Raw genomic sequence first — 20,881 nt, 5'->3', positions numbered from 1 at the left:
AGTAGTGATATATTCAGTAGTATTTACTCATTATAGAGAACGAATATTGTCATTTGTTTACGATTAAAAGGGGTACGCTGACACTAAGGAGACACAGGCCCTGTTCACACTGGAGAAAGTCAATCCAGATAAGAGTGAGATTGAATCCGGATTGCTTTTAAATTGGATACGTTAAGACCTATTTTCAAATCCGGCCATCAACACACGTGTCTGTCATTCTCATTCAGACCTTAGCCAGATTTTAGTGAATCTGGCTATATCCTCCTCTCAGAGGTGGATCTAACCATACTGAAATCAATCCGGATTTTAACGAGATTTGAGCTGTTTAGACTGAGAACAAAACTATCCCGCTCTAGCCAGATTGGCCCCTGTTCACACTTGCAGAATCATATAGGTGAAAAAATTACTTAAACCTAAATCTTACGCCAAAGTGGCAGTCAAACTTTAACATCCACAATCATTATGTTAAACTGCGATAACAAGCAGTTTATCAAGCAGTTTCTCTCCTGCTCTGACATTTTTTTAGTCACTCTGGTTTCATTGTTCACTGCAATCAATCAAGTCCAGCTATGAAAACAGCACAAGCATGGCTACAAGCAGAGAAAACACAACCATGTCGATTCCAGGTGCAAAACACTGAGAATGCCCACTTACTTTTTTTGCACCCATGTTAACCTGCCAGCTTGTTCACACTGGGTTTTGCAGCAGGTTTATAATAAGCATTTGTTGTGATACCAGAAAAATCTAGAAAACACAGATACTTCATGATAAACCACATAAATGTGATGATGTATTTTGTGTGATGCAAATGATCTAACGTGCCATTCTTTCTGTTCTGGATTTTCATTTTGACATTTTTTTGATGAAATTTCCTAATATCCAGTTTACATTTTGTTCTTATCTATGTATCTATAGAGTCTTTATTTTTCTTTAAAATAAGAAAAAAATAAGTTAGTGTCCAAACTTTTGACTGGTAGTAACCATACATTTTCTAAACACAGATATATTTTACAACTTTCTAGAAAATAAAAATAATAATATATATGCTCACAATGAGCACTTCATGGAGAAAATCTGTAAAAACTGCAGTTATAAATATATAAATCATTAAATTTTTTTGTCATGTGACAAGTGCTGACTGCATGGCTTATTTGTTGGATCAAGGAGTAGAGAATATAAATATATGTGTGTGTGTGTGTGTGTGTGTGTGTGTGTGTGTGTGTGTAATATAGAGACTTTGTTAGTGCAAACTGTTTATTTTTGGCAAATTTTCCAAATTGAGAAATATAAAATAAAGTGATTTTGATGAATTCACAATCACAATTTAAGCCTTTAATTTGGTTAATTCTCTCACACATGATGTGTTCAGGAACCATTTTTATACATACTTTAAAATGAATTGAGTGTGTGCCATATTTTAATAATATATGTCCATGAATCCACTGCAACAACGAGCTGCAGTTCTCCATTCCAAATTTGATACAAAGCAGTAAGAATGACCTTGTTCAGAAATCCTTGTAGCACTGTAACAACTGCAGCTGTAAGGGTGTCATGTCCCCTCCAGCTCGCAGTGGAGATGTTGCCCCCGTACATTCAAACTGGCAGTGTGTGTGTGTGTGTGTGTGTGTGTATCAAAAGGTAGTGGTGGCCCCACAAAAAGAAGCTAGAGCTAATAAAAGCAGATTCATCACTTCTTACTGTGACTTCTCACATTTTTTGCGGCCTGCACAGATTAAGTTTAGGCCATTTTAACCCTTTCCACCTCACAAGGACCCTATTTCTGGGGGGCTCTTGCAGCTACCCAACAATAAGAACCATTAAACACTGCACTAACCATGTAAAAATATGTCATAATATTATATTGCATATCAAATTAAACAGTAGAAACTCCAGCACAAGCACATAAGTCATATTTACACACATCAAACATTACACCATGCAAATCAATTATCAATCATCAAAATAAAACTCATATCAAAGTCAGCCCACTTGGCACATTGTTATTGCTAGCTCTCTGATATTCCAAACAAAGAAGGTGTCATATGAAAGCTGAGACCTTCACAATTGACACTGTTATGGTGCTTAAAGTTTGTCTATTCAACCCAACACACTGTAGTACTGAGCTGGAACTTAATAGAAGCATTTCATATAGCAAAACTCATATTCTTAACATCATTTGCAGCCTGTAGCTGGAATTCAGAGAAGGAGACATGGCCTTAATAGTGAGTCAGTGGACCAAAATGTAGTAATATGGACAATGGAGTTTGTTGATATGAGGCTTACAAAAGGCCACTGTGAAAAATTAATAAAAAAAGTAAGTAAAACTAAATTTCAGATGTAATATGTTGGCTCTATCACCATGCACTGCGAGAGATGATAATAAAAAGTCAACATATACAGACTATGACGATCTTTAAATTGTGCATAGCCTACAGCTGTTTTACTAATATAATATTATATCCAGTACAGGACTTACCATGTATCATTGGACAGGTTTTACTTTGTGTATAGTTATACAACCTGTTAGAATATAAAGAATATAAGTCTGTCAAGTAATTAGGACAGCAAAATCTCAAAAAGCCACATTTGCACCTAGGTGAAGGTTAAGGTTGTAAACTTAGGGTGTTTTCACACTTGGTCATGAACTCAGATTGATGACTCAGCATTTTTTGCTCATATGTGAACGCTCCAACTGTACCCAGACCCCTTACAAAAAGTCTGCAGTACGGCTCGCCTAATCAAGGCGTCAGCATCAGCAGGTTCACTTTGCCTTTTTTTCCACTGTTATTAGGGCCCGAGCACCGAGTGGTGCGAAGGCCCTATTGTAATTGCTGGTATTATTATTAGGGCCCGAGCACCGAGTGGTGCGAAGGCCCTATTGTAATTGTAGTGTTTATTATTATTTTTGTTTGTGCCTCTTTACGCTGCATTTTCGCCCCTTTGCCATGCACGAAAACTCACCAAACTTTGCACACTCATCAGGGGTGGCGAAAAATTTGATATTTTGTGGTTGCTGCAAAGGGGCGGGGCAAAATGGCTCTACAGCGCCCCCTTGAAATTTTCAAAACACCCCTCGCATTTGGCTTAGTTTGGAGTAGGTGCACGAAAATCGATACACATGTTTATCATAGCAAGACGCACCAAAAAGTCTCTTGACACCATGACCTTAACCCAACAGGAAGTCCGCCATCTTGGATGGAAAATGGCGATTTTGGCGATTTACACCATTGGTATGCGAGCGAACTCCTCCTAGAGCTGTCGCCCGATTGACCTGAAATTTGCTGGAGGTCACCTAAACGACCTGCTGATCAAAATTTATCAAAAGCTTTTCTCTAACTTACAGGGCGTGGCCTCTGTGGCTCGCCAAAGTCTGGCGACAATTCAGGATTTCGCCATGTAACTTTGAACGGCTCTCACACTCGCATACTTTATCCAAGCGTCTTTAAACTTTATGAGCATGATGAGGGCTCCGCCCTGAACGCCTCCATATGTTGAAACCCTGACTTACTCGTGGCGCCCCTGCTGGTAACAGGAAATGACCTCTTTTTACTCTGACGTGTACTGCTCCTACATAGTTGACAGCATCAACTTCATTTCACCTCTAGAACTTTCCCAACTAGTTGGTGAAGCTACACTATGAAGGCCGTGAAGCTGCGTGCAATGGTGTCTGTGTGGCGGCGCGCCGACTGTCGATCCTTCGCCGTGAGATTACGTTTGAGTTTTTTATGACCTTAACGACCTTCTATGATCATGAAAATTCATACACACGTTCACGGGGGCGTGTCCTAACAACTGATGGGGGTTGGGTAAGTCGGTGGGGCAAATTGGCTCAATGGCGCCCCCTTGAATTTTTTTTTTTTTTTTTTTGGAGTAGGAAGACAAAAATCGGCACACACACAGAACACATCAAGACGCACATAAAAGTCTCTTGCACCATTGATCTAGACCACACAGGAAGTCAGCCATTTTGATTTTGGTGGTCAAAATTTCAGTGATTTCCACCTTTGGTATGCGGACGAACTCCTCCTAGGGATTTCGACCGATTGACTTCATATTCGGTCGCTGTCACCTAGAGACCATGCTGATCAAAAGTTATCAAAAGCTTTTCTCTAAGTTAAAGGGCGTGGCCGCTGTGGCGTCACTTCCCCATTCATACACGAAAAGCTCTCTCTCCTACATTCTTGCTCCAAACGGCTTCAAACTTTCTGCACGTGATCAGAGCCCCTCCCTGAACGTCTCTATGTCATCATGATCTATGGCGCTCCCTTGTGGTGGAGACAGGAAGTGCCATGTTCTTCACTGACATGCACTCTGTTTAATCCTTCCCTGTCATTACACAGCCAAATGAGGATCACAGATTTGAAGTCCCACAGAGACACCTGTTTGGTTTCCTGTATCAGGCTGCCCGTGGCGGTGGCAACTGTTGAACCTTCACCATGAAATATCAACTGCTTATAACTTCGCCGTGCATCATCCTAACGTTCTCAAATTTTTTTCATGTCATAACGGTCCATCCCCCAACACGTCTGCATGCTCATGAGTCACCTGCACAGCGCCACCTACAGGAAACCGGAAGTAACTGCTTCTTGACAATTTTCATGTATGAATCAAATGTTTTTTGAGGTTTGATGCACAAACAGGTCTCCACTATTCACATGGTGTCTGGCTCCACCCAGTGGACACATAAGGTACTGCAGCTGGTATAACTTCACCAAGGATGCTCCTAAAATCCTCACATTTTTTACATGTGATACAGACCCAACCCCGACCATGTGTGGACATCTGTGGACAGCGCCACCTACTGTAAACAGGAGGTTACTGCACACCAAAGATTTTTACATATACTGACAGATTTGTTGCTCTGACATGTCTTTGCGTCTGTCTGCCGCTTTTTTCCCACCCCTGGCAAAATCGCCGCAGCTCATAGGGGGAGCGGGGCAGGGAAGGGACGGCGTGACTGGGAGGGTCGTGCGGAGTGCGAGGGCCCGATCATCGCTGCTTGCAGCTTTAATTAATTATTACATTTATAATTATTATAAATGAATAATTATATAAATTATAAACAATTAACATTTTATAAACAAGTCATTTAGACACCCAGTAAACAATGATTATGGTAATAAATAATGTAGTCTCCTCAATCGCTTTTTGTGCTCATATGTAATGAACAGCTCTATTTTCCTAGGAGGTGGCCAGCATAGCAGCAGACATTTTGCTTTAAGTGAAAACTACCCAGAATTCAGTGCAGTGGGGGGTCTGAGAGCTCTATAGGAAACTGGTGTGAACAGAAAGAGGACTGAGGCCCTGACAAATCTGAACTGGAGCAGAAAGAGAAGCCGGTCCTCTTTCTGATAAACTCATAGTGTGAACACAAAAAAAACTGAGACCTTTTTCTGTTGGTCCACTTATAGACGACTGAGTTTGGTTCTTTTATAAAAGGGACCAGGTGTGAAAACACCCTAAGCACTATTTTGACACATCTGTAAATACTCCCACAATTCTGCCCTGATTCTGGTTTGGAAAACCGGTTTTGTTGCTCACCAATGTGTCTCTGCATGCTGCTTGACTTGCCCATAGGCTTGTTTACAACGTCCTAATCTTACAAAAGTTGAACACATTCAATTTCTTAAGAACTACAAGAGCTTGAAGAGATGACAGATAGAAATGCAACAGAAATGACAAATACACAGACAAAAAACAAGAGAAACTGTCTCTCAGCAGCTTGTTTTTGGTTGAACAGTCCACAGCTTCTTGTTGTACATAACCTTTAGGTGATGTCTATCAGTGTTTATCATCAAATAACAACCAATCAGATTGCTCCTCACAGTCAACGTCAGCTTGATGCCTCTGTATCTATAACCCAGCAGGCTGCATTTGAAGACCGGGTGTGTCACAGATGCCCAACAAAGGCTCCCACTTCAAGACAGCGAAGGATTATTTTGATGTTTTCTACAAACTGTGCAGGTTTTTTTGTTTTTGTCTTAGATTATAAATTTGACTGTATATGTAGACAGCTGTGGCATTTCTATATTGGTGGTTTATTGTAGTTTTGGCACTTAAAATCTGGGATATAACTGAAAACAACGCAAAAAAATGGCACCACAGCACTTGTATGGCAGGTCACAAAGGGTTATTAATGAGCCTTGCCACGTATCAGGGACTGCATCCTCTTAAAGGCTACATTTAAAGAGTGTTTTTTTTAAGAAAATGGCCTCCTGCTCTCTGACAGCAAGCCATCAAAAAGTGATCTTGACTAACCTAGCCGAAGAAAAGCAATCCTTCATATGCCAGTGCAGGAAGGCCACGCCTCTATAGGCCATGTCCTTAAAGAAATTTGAGAAATTAGGTCGCATGTGCGCCCAAAATGGTCGCACATGCGACCTAATTTCTCAATTGGTGCTACCAAAAAATATCAGAGGTCGCACCGGTACGACCAGCTGTTAGAGGGAGAGACATTCTTCGTGGCTGTTAAAAGTCTCCCTGTGGTCCAACAACAGACACACATCAGGCTCAGATCGTGGTCTAAACCAATCAGAGACCGTGAAGGGCGGGACCCCTGTGTGTGTATCTTTGAAAACGTGTCTGCTGCGGTCAGCAGAGACCGCAGGAAATCCAGAAGAAGAAGAACGCGGACATATGCTGCGCAGAGCTGATGCTGTGTGATAAAGCTTGTTCCATACGCCACGAGAACGGAGAGATCTGTTCATGTTACCGAGGTGACGAGAACACGAACAAAGTTCGTTTCGGCCCGGACTTTTTGAAACGTGTGTGCAGAACTCATACGGCCCTCTCACTGCAGCGCTCACACAGACAGACAGGGTTTAAAGACGTTTCGCTGCAGAAACCGCAGTTTAAGTGAACATACAGCGCAGGAGGAGGATTTGTTGCTACTATGCAGGTTTTGCTAATTTGCTGTTGACCTGAAAGACGGATGATAACAAGCCGGTAATGTTCAGGGAGGGGGCGTGACATGCTCGTAGCATTATAACAACTGAACAACAGGTCTGAGGACAGTGTTATCTGACCTGTGTGGTTCCATCCATGAAGGCTGAGTCACTCTGACTGACAGCAGTCAGCTGGTTTTAAGGAGTTATAGTACATGGTTACATGACGAACGCCCATTTAAAAAGTATTGTTATTATCCTGCTATAGTGGACCATTGTCTGCCAGTATGATATCTGCATACAGCTAAAACTGTAACAGACAGAATGAAAAGTCTGTCAGCTGGAGCTCAGCTTTAGAAAGAGAGGAGACACTGAGGCAGAGAGGAAGAGAGGTGAGGAAGATGAGAAAAGAGATACTGTAGCTGCATTAGAAATGTTGAAGAAAACAAATATATATCTCAATCACAACTATTAAATAAATAAAGGTGTATATAATTTTAATCATTTTTTAATTCACATTGGCAGATAGATAAGTGAGGAGTGACAGCCAGAAAAAGCAATGAGTACTATGAGTACTTTATCAGTATTTAAAATACTTTTTATTTAACTGTGTTCATTATACAAGGTCCAAATTCATTTTAAGATGATATGTATGTACAAAATGTACTGATGCGTACAAAAATATATGGAAGTGTGATGCGGTGCACCTAAGAAAAAAAGGTAGGCGCACTAGTGCAACCAGTGCAAAAAGTTAGTCTAGAGCCCTGGTCAGCCAGATTTTGAAAGTAAACACACGGCTCTTTCTCTCGGAGCTCATCCTGAAGCCATGCCTCAAATCACATGGACCCGCATTACCTGAAGACGAGCTGTGGTCTGTGACTTCAGCCATCATGCACGTACCTCTCTGGTGCACGCAGAGCAGGAAGAGAGTTATAATGCGAAACTGCCTAACTAATTGGTTGCTATCGGATTGTAAAGAGAAGTTACACTCATTTAACAAAAAGTGCATCAGAATGAAATCTCCTACCCTACCTTTAAAAGGATGGAGCCCATGAACTGAGACATGAGACACAACTCCAAACTCAGATGTCTTCCCTGATAGGCCAGACCACCAGACGTGTTACAGCCATCAAAGGCCAGGCCTTTGTAGGTAGGTCCTGCCATTGAAAGGATGCAGTCCATAACCTTTGTTTTTAGTCCATTTTTTACCTGCCATCACTGTCATATTCATAAATTTCACATTTCCTGGATACATTCTGAGAATGATTTTTCTTCACAGTTGTTCATGTGTAGAGTTTGTATTGCCTTGCTGAGTTCAGTTTGAGTTTTATTTGGTCAGAATCAGCTGCTCCTCTGGTGGATGCATGAAGTTGTGGAGGCGGGAAGCAGCGAGGATTCGTTTGTGTTACTCTGTTTATTTTGTGGCATTTCCAAAGCGCTGAGCGTCTGCCAAGCTAAACCAAAGACACACACACACACAGGAAAGAGAGACAGAGAGAGAGATCGAGATAAAGACATGCACTGAAAATGAAAGAAAGAAGTTGGCAGAGACGACAACGGTGGCCGAACATGACCACTACCCCTCCCTTACTCAGTGTCAGCTCCAGGTTACACTCTCTGATTCTCTTTCATCCCTCCGTCTTTTTTCCCATTCATTTTTTATTCATCCAACTGCGCATAAGCAGCAAGGTTCCACAGCACCGAGAGGGCTTTGATAACCTCACCGCTTCTTTCATCCTCTTAGGCTAAATGAGAGACAAACCAGTCTCTGTTTGTTAGCCGTCCTACTACAAAGGGTCAAAGGGTCAGCAGGATGTCAGTTAAGTCAGATACCAAACAAACAAAGCCGGTGCGGACTTCTGACCTCTCTCACCCTCTCGTTCGCTTCATTAAAACTGAACGATGCTTTACACAGAGACACTCGAGCCATGCAGCAGCAGTCAGTATTCACACCTTTCTAGCTGAAAAAAAACTAGAAAGAGTTTTCTGCAGGATGGAAGGGGTTAAAAAGCTTAAATCTAACATGTCCACAAGATAGCAGAGATTGCTATCAGATGTAGCTGTATGTATAATGCAGCTTGAACGCACATGCCCAGCAGGTAAGCGAACTTTTCATGTAGAACACCTCAGCGATGTGGGTATACTTGACCCAACATAATGTGAAAAGTCACCTGATGGTGTGAAAAATGGGATTATCAACTCGATGAATTAGCTTAGATATTAACAAATTCATAGTAATAATAATATTATTTGATGCCGATTGCCATTAGAGCCCAATTGAGAACTGACACCAATACCAACATTTTATTCATTTTTCTATCAATAGCATGGCTAATTGTGTAGAATATACTGTACTTTTCTTTTGACTTAGTGTACATCTGGGTATCTTTAGTGCAGTATTTGGCAATTTACTGCAACCTGTATGCTACAATATAGCCATTGAATTTACAAGTTAGAATGCAAATCCTCAAAACATCAGATTATTGAAGATATGCTGAGAGTGCTGTACAACTACAACTACAGGTCTATGTCATGACTAGACCGAGTAATCTGCCATTTTTTAAAGGCCAGGTGCCAGGGCATATTAAGCCTGTTAACAGACAGATGCATCTGCAAGTCAGCCTGCACACTCAAGTGGAGGTTACCCAGCATATCTTTTAGAAGATGCTAATAACCTTGCCATACTGATAGCAAGCCTACAACTAGCTGTAGCCTTTAGATAGGAGAAGACAGGAAGCTTCAGGTAAGGTGTGTGTACTAAAACCCAGTAATGAGTGCTGGGGCTAAATTCTTAAAGCACCCTATGCATCTTTTTTTTCCAGATCTGCATCAATACAAATATATCCACAATAGGCCGATATCACCAGATAATATAGTCAAAGTAATCACCACCAGGACGGCACCAAGTAAATTAAAATAGTACAGTTATGTATACACTGGACAAGGAAATACGCAATTTCTTTACAAAACCCAAATACGACTGCAAAATGCAGAAAACTACCAAGCAAAGTCAACATTTTTAAGTGTGCAAGCAAAGACCGGACGTCGTCACACGCCCAGGCTGACTGCTTATTAAGTTACAGTCTCCCAAGTTAGAATGAAGTCTGTCTTTGTGCTCTGCTGTGCTGCCATCATTCATGCTTGCACTGAAGAGCCTGTCAGCTGGTTTTGCTGTACAGGCTGTCGAGCGCTTCTCCAGAGTCCTGTGTGTGTATCCTTCCCTCCCCGCCACACATTACCATCGCTAACCTCCATCATCTGTGCTCATCATCTCTGCTGCCATAAATCACATTCCCACGACGCACCGCCACACGGGGGTGGGGGGACATGGTCAGGAGGCAGGAGGTGGGCGAGGGATGTGTGTGTCATGAGAGCAATATTAAAGTATAGCTAAGGTACTGGATCATAACCAAACAGAGCAATTTTAGGCCGTCAATATTTAAACAGTATGACATACTGTATTGTAGGAACACACACACACGCACATATACACATATGCACACATATGAGGTTAGACTTACAATACCTGCCGGGCTTCTATGCCTTCACACACAGGCACAAATTCAGAGGCAGGAGGTCAAATGTGCAGACACCCACGACACACACACACATTCAGATTGAGATTTCTACAAGGAGCATTACTGTATTGCCACCCACACACAAACATACACAGACGAGGAGCTGGTAAAGGCTTAAGGGACTGCTCAGTGAAGCAGGGAGCAAACATCAAACAGCTCCAGCCGGGAAGGAACCCACAGAGGAAGACGGCAGAGACGGACACACACAGCAGAGTGACAGACAAACAGACACAGGGATAGAGAGTGAGATGTCAAAAAAAGAACCAGCAGAGAGATTTCTCCAGGAATATAAAGCACACACACATACACATAGTTTTGGTAGAGAAGCAGCGCACACTCTCACAGGAAACTTATTTCGTAGAAAACCGTTATCCATAATTTAAATGAATGAGCATCAGTAAGGCTGTAATCAGCGCTGTCCTTTTCCAGCCATGACATAACATTGTCATATTATGACTAAAAGCTGTAATATATCTAACGAATGCCTCACGTTTTTTTTTTTAACCCCTCACATCACACACAATGTCACACAATCCCACAACCATCTACTTGTTGGTACCACTATCAAGCCCATGAGGAATCTGCGTTAGACTCATGTACAACAGTCTTTCCAGACACCAAGCAAAAACCTACATGGTTGAGAAATGAAAGGCTTGTAGTTCCAAAAGTGGCCACTTGAGGGTGACTTCAGATGTGAGTCAATCCCCATCTCCATGTTAAAAAATTAATCAAACAGAGATTCTTGACCAAGGACAGGCTGGAGGTTTTATATCTCCTGGCTGGCCTGGGCTCAGTCAAACCTCCTGGATAAGCTGTAGTATGTAGCTAGGGAGAAATGGGAGGTATGGGCTTTTCCTGTTTAGGGTGTTGCCCCGATGACTCAACCCTAGATAAGCAGGGGGGAAAAAGCAAAATAGACAAATGGATGGATAGATAGCAGTTTGTGACAACTATAAGAGGGCAACAGCCTCCACGGTGGACTTCAAAACCTGATATCTTCACAAGCTGTGCACGTCCAGCCTCTGGTGATGGGGATGATTTACATCACAGTGACCCTAACACTCAACCTATCAACTTGTGCTCAACCAACAGAGGGTGCAACCGTGAATTGAACAAAGTTACTTTGTGGATACCAAAACACTCTCAATCAGTTAAGGCAGGATGACTGGAAGCATCTCTAAACCACTCAGGAGAGGAAACCATGTCAGCATTTCACAGCAGGAGTGCTGATTGTCATAAACTTTCCTCCACAGTCACCTGACCTAAACCCCCGCAGATGATCCAGACATCACAAGAAGATCTTTGAAAGTCTGTGCAGCATTTTTTTTACTCCTGTTGAGACTGTATTGTTCAAAACAAGAGGGATCCAACATCTCAGTGTACAGTGCTGACAACTTCAAGCACAAACCAGAATAAATTAACAGTAAGCTGATTTTTTCACTGGAAGCTCAGTGAATGGGCTGATTGGTAATCCTTCACTCTTTCATCTAGCATGACTGCAATATTATCAGAATTTATTGGATTACATCCAACACTCCACGTCCATAAAAACCTCTAATTCTTGAATCTTCTTGCTGTCAGCAATCTACAGCAGCCTGTCAGGGTAGGCGTTCTATGATGTCACAGACCTTTGCTAGTTCCTTTCTGCTGCCGGAACATTAATCAATTAATTTTCCCCCTTATGAGCATGTGTAGCACGCTAATACCCAGAGCTAATCAGATGAAGTGAATTACACCAGAGTGCATATCACCTTCTCCTTCCTTTTGTTTTTTTTTTTGTTTTTTGGGGGGTAATGTGGGGTAATGAAAATATGTTGATACTGCTACTCCAAATTGTTGTTGCTGTGTTTATTAAGTTCCTTAAAACAATTTTAATCAAACAGTCCATGTTGCTTTGGGTAAAATTCCTGCAGTGGAAATGCCTCCGTTGTTGTTTTTTCTTTCCTGTTTTCTGACAGTTGGATGAAAAAGTTGGACCAGTTGCATTTGTCAACCTTTGTGTTTTTATATTATGTATTTATTTAAAGGTAAGTTCCCAAAACAATTCCTGTTCCCTTGGGGAAAAAATCCTGCAGTGGAAGTATTTCCATAATCAGTTACCTTCTATTATGTGAAAGTGTCAGTGGAAAACCAAGGCACTAGGAGCAGGGGTGTCCAAACTACGTCGGATTTTCTTTGGCCCGCCAGCCAAACAGAGTAAATCATACAAAATCAACAGGCAATTCTTATTGTTGTTTTTAACTCATTGTGTAACGTTTGCATGATTCTCTATACAGAACATTATCGCTCTTTCTCTCTCTGTCTGCCTAGTCACGGTGCATCACACGGTGCTGTAGGGCTTGGTTGTTGGTTACAGCTAAGCAGAGGGCTCTGAAGGTGCAAAACATCGGTTCAGCACTTAGACACAATTCACTACGAGACTAAATATGCTTCTGCTATCAGAGAGCGTCTGTACTGTAAAAGTGAAGTTCTCCAAAAGTATGGAGCCCCTCTGTGACATGGTCAAAAAATAAATAAATTGTGGTCACGAATTATGTATAACATGCACACGAAATATTGTTATTGTTAGTTGTAGTAGTAGTAGTAGTAGTGCTATTATAATTAATGGACACGCATACGAGTGGGCTGCCCGGCTAGGGGGCAACCTCCCCGCGCAGCAATGCGCGTCTCTCTCTAGGGAACGTGCTAAAGCACTGGGTAGCGCCAGGAGCGCAGGGGATTGGAGCAGAGCATCCCTCTCCCTGTCCATCATATCGCTGCCCGCTCCTGCCTGGGCCGGGCAGCAGGGAGCAACACAATGGACAGGGAGAGGGAAGCCCATTGCTCCCTGCTGCACGGCCCGTCCTGCTCGGGCCTTTTTACCGGCGGCTGGATAAAAGCAAGCTCTCCAGAAATGCGAACATTTGTAAACTATGAATTAGTTTGTGTCGTGTGAGCAGACTGTCTGTTATAAACTGTGATGTTTTATTGGAGCAGCCATGAGCAGTCCGTCTTTGCTTGTTAACGTTCTCTGTTGTTAAACTGTCAGCTGTAAACAGAGATGCAGCACTTCTCTCAAAAAGACTCCGTCATTCAGTACGCATCTGTCGTAAGGCACGTTATTACGTTTTTACGTCTCGTTGGCATGCACTGCAAAAGCTGTGTAAACATTAAATTACAAGACCCTTTGAGATCACCACTAAATGACTATAGTCTACCTGACATTTTATTGATGTCTACTGCCGCTCCTAAACCAGGCCAGCCTTATATGATCAGATCTCACCTTCACAGTAGAGTCAATAACTTGCCTGTTGCTCTCACAGAAACTGTGGTTGTGACAGTTTCAGATACCATGTTCTGATATGTTTTGTTTGCTGTGTGAAATGAAATATATTACACACATTTTTTATTGTTTAAAATAATGTCAGCGGGGGCCGTTGGCCATCGGAGACACTCGCATTATCAAATCTGGCCCTCCCTGAAAAAAGTTTGGACACCCCTGCACTAGAGGGAACTACCAAGCATGCCATATTTATGCTGGATATATTAAGTTCATTAAAGTTCCTGCTGTTGAGAAGAATAAGTCAGATTTCAGTGTATTTTCTATTAAGTTCTTCAAACAGTTAATTCGAGTTCCTGCAGTGGAAATGCAACCTTAGTCATCCTGTATTCTGACACTTAGTGAGGAACCCTGGCAGGTAACTGCTGTACACAGGGCTTAACTTTTCTATCATGACATGCAAGAACCTACCATTCCAAATCAAACGACCTTTGACCTCCTGTATGGTAGGATGTGGGAGAAGAAGAACTACGCACCTTGGCGGAGCCTCAAAATCTTGGCAACCAAAGAAAATAATGGTCTGAAAGGCCATTATTTGGAAGACACCGCAGCAGTTCTAAACTCTGATCTGAATTTAAATGAGAAACATGCAACAATCCAACAAAAACTACTGCCGGCTTCCTCGCTTCTATACTCCTTGAAACAACAGCGGTTTGGACCGATGACAAGCAGTCGTCAGCGAGCAGAAACAAAGGCAAAGAAATGCTTCTTCCTTATGCAGCTTTGCACTCTGGAATCAAGATTCAGGGTGCTTCCAAAGAAACTGTTTAGTTTGTTGTTTAAAAGTACCACCCCAAATGGTTGAAACCGGGCCTGTCACCAGTCATTGAGATGACCCCAGTTGTCCATCAACACCATGAATGTGTGTGTGTGTGAAGGGGGTGTTGCCTGCAGGGCCTGGGTTCCAATAATGGGCTGATAGAAAAGTGACCGAGCAGGAATTTCATGAGGAATTTGAAGAAGTGGCGATGATGGAATGAGAGAATACAAGACTTAAGGCATAATTGTTCTGTTTAAAATGCTCCTCATTGTATTCAAGACCGGGAATGCAGCAGCCTGAATCTTAAACCAGTCCAGCCTGAGTCAGCCAAAACAACTAGAAGACGAGAGGGGGCTGCTGCTGCTGCTTTATGCCTGATGTTAGTCAGTGGTGGTCTCACTGCACATGCATCACATGTGGACACTTGTATCTGGTTCTGTGACTTAAATGAGAATCAGACTTTAATGGAAGTCCTTCATATACATATTTGTCATAGAACAGTAAGGCAGAACACCATCAAAACAAACACGCTGTGGTATAAACAGGGTGGGACACACTGTTGCTGTTACCAGTACACAAATCAAGCAGTATTTGTACGTAACCGAATAGCACTACAAAGCAGTACACAAGAGCAAAACCTAACCACCAATCTGAAGGTTTTTTTTAACAACCATTGGCAGGTTCTGGAAGTATGCAATACAATAAAAATAAAAACTGACCAAGTACAACACATGCTCCCGAAAAACAATCCCACTATAAATAGTTAATACCGTTAATAGATGATGGATGGATGGATTACATAGGTAAGTTTGTCATGAAAAAAAAGCAGATTCATTCATCACATTATTAATCAAGGAAACGCGTTCCGTTTTCAAGAACAAAAACGTTTTTTTTTGACCTCATATTACATTTTCCTAGCGAGAAGAGGCTGCGAAGTACGGTGTGATGATATCAGACAACTTCACAAAATATACTGTACAGAGAGGAGGAACAGTTTGTATCTAACACATATCAAGTCAGTCAAAAAAATCCATTAGCTTTCACTTTACACCTGTAATTCTTTAACAACAGTAACTCCCTTATCATTGAAAATAAGCTTGGCTTGGCCTCTGGCCCAAATCCAGGCTCCAGACTGTGCTTTATGTGTAAGAATATGCACCACCACTCAACCAAAACCACCACCAACGATTCACAGTGTTTAGTTTACCCGAACAGATAAAATATGCATACGAATGCTATGGGTATTATAAATAAAAAATGCTCAATATGATGTTGTCAATTACTCGTCATGACTTTCAGAACTAACACTTGTAAAGCATCTGCACCACAACTTCTCTGCATAAATTCAGTCATCTGGATACTGTAGATAGAAGAATTAAAATAAAAAAAATTAAAAAATGACCTAAAGCCCCAGTTTTTAAAACTAAATAAAAATTCAAAAAAAATTAGAATACGGAATACAAAATTATAATAATTCTGTTGACATTGACCACTAGGGGTGGAACGGTTCACCAAATCCATGGTTTGGTTCGTATCACGGTTCTGAGGTCATGGTTTTCGGTTCAGTTTGGTTTACATTGTTGAGGTTTTTTTCTACTTTAAACACTCTGGAAATACCAGTTGAGCATAAAATACACAGCCTATTTATCCAATGTTCAACATATTTAAGAATCATTTCAGTGTTTTCCCCATCATTATATCAGGTCAAGTCAATTTCTTTTTATTTTCTATATAGCACCAGATCATAACAGAAGCCATTTAAGATAACCTTTACTATACAACAGGTCTACACCTTGTTCTTTTATTAAACAAACTAAACAGCTCACGTTATTTATCTTATTTGCACGGCAGCATGTCATATCTGTCTCTGCATAGTTTCACCGCTGCTGTCTGCGCACAGAGGGACAATGCCTTGTCTCTATGCTGTGGTAAAAAATGCCTCGCTGCATTACTTGATGCGCATGTCCAGAACCGAACAAAACACTCGCCCCAAACCGAAACATGTGTACCGAACGGTTCAGATTTTTTTCCTGAACCGCCCCACCCCTACTGACCACTTTTCTACAATTTCTGTCTATTGACTTTTTTGTCCTGTTTAAGGGAAATATTGAAAGTGCTCCTTCTCTATTATAGGCCTTAGATGCTTTCTGAATAATCTTCAAAAATCTAAGAAAATACCCAATTTTAAAGCATTTTCTTAGAAAATTGTGATGAATCTTTATAAATATGGCCCCAGGGCCTCTCACAGAGGTGTATCTTTGAGGAGAAATCAGGTCTGCACAGAGACTGACCTTAGACCCTAGAAACAGCATCAGGTACAACATGTGGACATTTTCCACTGGCTTGTTCAGCAGACATTCGCTCGTCTCCTGCGCGACTATGTAATCATCCGACCTGTCGGTGGGACGATTCAAGTGCCCAACGCCTGCTTTTAATGCTGTCATTACTGTTGCCCTGGGTCTGTCACGACTCTGTGACATGTTTGCAGCTCGTTAAGATAAGATAAGATAAGATAAGATAAGATAAGATAAGATAAGATAAGATTTTATAGATGTGAATGTCACTAAAATCCAAATCAGAGTACAGTACACAGTATGAGTACAATATATGATGCATGGATACAAATATAGACCAGTGGAGGGAACGACAGTGGTGCATGACATGATCATCTAGCTCCTCTCCCTACAGAAAGGGGAGGAGATATACAGTCTGATGGCCACTGGCAGGAAGGACCTCCTGTGGTGTTCTGTGCTGCTCCTCGGTAGTCTCAGTCTGACACTTGTGACATCAGTGGTGGTTGGTGGTCACTGCTTAACGCGCTCTGGCTGCTTTCACACCTGTCCGGTCGTCACATCTGACCGCCATAGGCACTCCATAAACAAGTTGCGTGCCAGCCAGCACTCAACATGTGTAAACCGCGCTCATATGTTTACAAGTCCATGTGCTCATGCACGCACCCCACATGCATGCGACCGTTCCGCATGCATTCATACATACCAATGAGCTGAGCTATTTATAGAGTGGCTATATTAGCTCACCATATGTGTCAGCTGCTGCTCTCAAAATGGCCACAAACAGCATGGGAAAACTAGGTGGAAAGTAGTTAGACACAAGTGAAAGTGTCTGCTCAGTGTGTGTGTGTGTGTGTGAGAGAGAGAGGGGGGGTGGACAGGAGCTGTGGGGCATTTTGTGATCAGACAGGTGTCCACCACACATTACACACACTACACGTATGCAAAATTAACACAAGCAAAAGAAATCCTAGAGAGTTAACGCACACAAACAAAACGCGCACATACGCATGTGCGTACAAGCCAACAAGTAGATCCTGTTCAGAGTCACACTCGCCTGTCAGCCCATTGACAGCAAAGACGTCCCTCCATAGGGGTGTGTGCGTGTGAGAGAGAGAGAGAGAGCATGACTGAACCCTCAACAGCAGCGAGAGAGAAAAACAGAGCTACAATCATCCATATCGATCTACATATGTGTGTGTGTGTGTGTTGCAGGGGTATTTGTGGATTTCAAGAGAGGGCAAGAGAGGTAGGCGTTGAGATGAGAGCAGAGGGAAATCTCTGAGCATGCCCAACAAAACAAAAGGACCCCCTCTCCTTCTCTGCATCTATCAATCTCTTTTTTTGTTTTGTTTTGCCAACTCACTTGATGAAGCAGCGAGCTCCCTCAAATGTGTATCCTTCCTCCCATCCTGTTGGTAAATCTGTGAGGACAGGGGGAGGGGAGGGGGGGGGGACAGAGGGGATTATAAAATATGAGCGTTTGTGGTGCTGATTACACACACACACACACACATATATACACACACCTGCACAGCAATGCAATGTCTGGACCACAAATAGCTTATTTGGCTTGTGATCTTTTACGCAACCCCCCCCCCATTCCACCCACCCCTTTTCCTTCGTCCTCTCAAATTTCAAGCGCAGCTATTGCAGAATCATTCATAGTCTCCAGCTGTGTGAGAGGACATCGCTGATCTGCATGCAGCGATGCCCCCCCCCACACACACACAAAACCACTCTGCTTGCTGCTTGATTTATTTAGGAAGGATCGCCCCTTTTGAACCGACGCACCGGACGCGCTGCATTGTTTTATTAAGCCGCGGTGGTTGTGTTTGTGTGGCTCTTGGTTTCAGTAGGGAATATGTCAAATGTCACTGCAGGGACATCGGGCCCCGAAATCTCCTCACGACTACGTGAGGGAACTTTTAAAAAGTGTGTCGCAAAGTGTCCAGGTGGAGGGAGTTAATAAAAAAAAGGGGGAGGTGGAGGCATGTGCGGAGAAGACAGTGGCGGGGACGCCGTGCGTAATGGTCCGCCAGAGGAGAGAGAGAGGGGTGCGGAGCAGAGGAGGCTGTTGCTTTGCTGCAGAGAGAGGAAATCTCCCCTCATCGTTCCCTTCCACGGCTCTCTCCGTAACTTGTCGCCCCCCTTCTTTCCTCTCTCTCTCTCCCCCCTTCAGCCTGACGCGCGGATAACCTTTCCGTGGCGCTGCGCTGCGTGCGTGAGGTCGTATGTGTGCGTGTGTTTTTTGCAGGAAAAAAAAAGCCACAGATTGATTACCTGGAGTTTTTCTGTGCCCAGTGATCACAGCTTCTCCAGTAACAGGATGCAACCAGGTTGTACTCTTTGCTTCTTCGCTGTTAGTGGAAGAAAACGGGGGAGGGAAAGGTGAACAGAGAACCCGAGAAAAAAAGACAAACAGGAAAAATGCGTCGGAGAAATAAGGAGTGCGTAATCCATAAATCCATATATCCGCGTTATATTTACTTGATGAAGAATATGCGTCCATCCCGAGTCACCCCATAACTCCAAGAAGAGGGAAGGCAGGAGAGCCAGTCCGGCTTAGGATCCGCCGCCATGTCTAGTTGAGAGCTCTACTGCTCTGGGTTACTACACATACAGAGGCTGGAGTGCGCGGCGCCGTGCCAAAGCGCGTGCACGTCACGTTTTTTTTTTCCGTCGCGCCCTTAAAGGGAAGGCGGGGTCGCGCACGAGGATAAAGACACGAGCAATGATTTTCTGTCATGTAAGAGGGAAGTATTTTTTTTTTTTTTTGGCAGACGTCTTTATGACAGCGCGACTGAACCGCAAAGAAACATTAAAGGTGGATTAAATAAATAAAAATGAATGAATATTGTGTAAACAGTTGGCACACATTTATTTCATTTAAAGTCATTTAAAGTTTTTTTTAAAAAATAAGAAAAAGTTTCAAATGCTATAGTTAAACTCAAAATATTGACATTTTTAAGAATTGAAAATAAAGTTTTTGACATTTTCACAAGATTCAGTTTAAAGTCAAAATTAGGTAGGGTAGGAGATTTTGAAAACTCAGTGAGAGTCAGCCAGATTTCGAACGTAAACACACGCCCCTTTCTCTAGGCGCTCACCCCGAGCTAATCACATGGACGCGCATTACCTGAAGATGATCTGCGGTCTGTGACTTCGGCCATCATGCACGTTCCTCTCTGATGCGCGCAGAGCAGGAAGAGAGTGACAACCAGCCAATACTCCACGCAGGGTCGTCCCGGAGGATTGTCTGATGTTTTTAGCATTTTATAGCTTCCACAGATGATTCATATTCTTCGTTTTAATGCGAAACTGCCCAACTAATTGGTTGCTATTGGATTGTAAAGAGAAGTTACACTAATTTAACAAAAAGTGCATCAGAATGAAATCTCCTACCCTTACCTTTGAGTAAAACTCACTTCACTTAATTTCCATATGGGGATTAACATAGTAATTCTGAGTCTTTTATTTCTAATTTGAAATTAAAAAATTATGATGTTAACAAAAACTTCTAAACTCTAAATTCTGCCTTTAAAATGTAAAGTAAAAGTTCAGACATTTCACAAAATGCTGAAATATGTAGCAATTTTCACAGAATTCTTTGCAAAATTCTGAGATTTAATTCTAAAATATCCTTTTTTAAAAAAGAATTATAAACTAAACATTGTTTTTTGTTTGCTTTTTTTGCATAATTTGATTGAATTTGATTGACTAATTGTATACCGACAGCACAACAAGTCTGTCCCATTGTTGAAGGTTCTTTTAAATGCAGCCTTCTTTTCCCAGGTATATAAAGGATGCAGTATGTGGATCCTTTGCAACCTATACACTGCTAAAGTTCCTGCATGATGAAGGCATTGATGCTATGGACTGGCCTGCCTGTTCCCCAGACCTGAATCCAATCCAGCACATCTGGGACATCATGTCTCGTTCCATCCACCAAAGCCACGTTGCACCACAGACTGTCCAGGAGTTGACTGATGCTTTAATCCAGGTCTGGGAGGAGATCCCTCAGGAGAGCATCTGCTGCCTCATCAGGA

At 42.3% G+C, this 20,881-nt stretch overlaps 1 protein-coding gene across 18 annotated transcripts in view; it reads right to left on the bottom strand.

Moving 5' to 3' along the window:
- Window positions 1-19,459, bottom strand: part of LOC114445680 (pleckstrin homology domain-containing family A member 5-like) — a 210,827-nt gene extending 191,368 nt beyond the window's left edge. For 16 of the 18 annotated variants that reach the window (XR_003671706.1, XM_028420952.1, XM_028420784.1 and 13 more), the window contains exons 1-3: window positions 19,323-19,459; window positions 19,116-19,192; window positions 18,199-18,256 (exon numbers count right to left, since the gene is read on the bottom strand). Coding sequence is in view for 16 of the 18 variants with exons in the window: in XM_028420952.1 (XP_028276753.1) it covers window positions 18,199-18,256; window positions 19,116-19,192; window positions 19,323-19,414 (227 nt within the window). In the remaining 2 variants the exon portion in view is untranslated. Of the gene's footprint in view, window positions 1-17,674; window positions 17,890-18,198; window positions 18,257-19,115; window positions 19,193-19,322 lie in introns of those variants that run through there. The other 2 variants (XM_028420922.1, XM_028420839.1) reach the window with 2 other exon arrangements.
- Between the last annotated feature and the right edge of the window lie 1,422 nt (window positions 19,460-20,881).

This window comes from Parambassis ranga, chromosome 2 (assembly GCF_900634625.1).
Source record: "Parambassis ranga chromosome 2, fParRan2.1, whole genome shotgun sequence".
In the NCBI taxonomy this organism is placed as follows: domain Eukaryota; kingdom Metazoa; phylum Chordata; class Actinopteri; family Ambassidae; genus Parambassis; species Parambassis ranga.
Note: the sequence above shows the minus strand (reverse complement) of the source record. Positions and strands in the feature narration are given on the sequence as shown.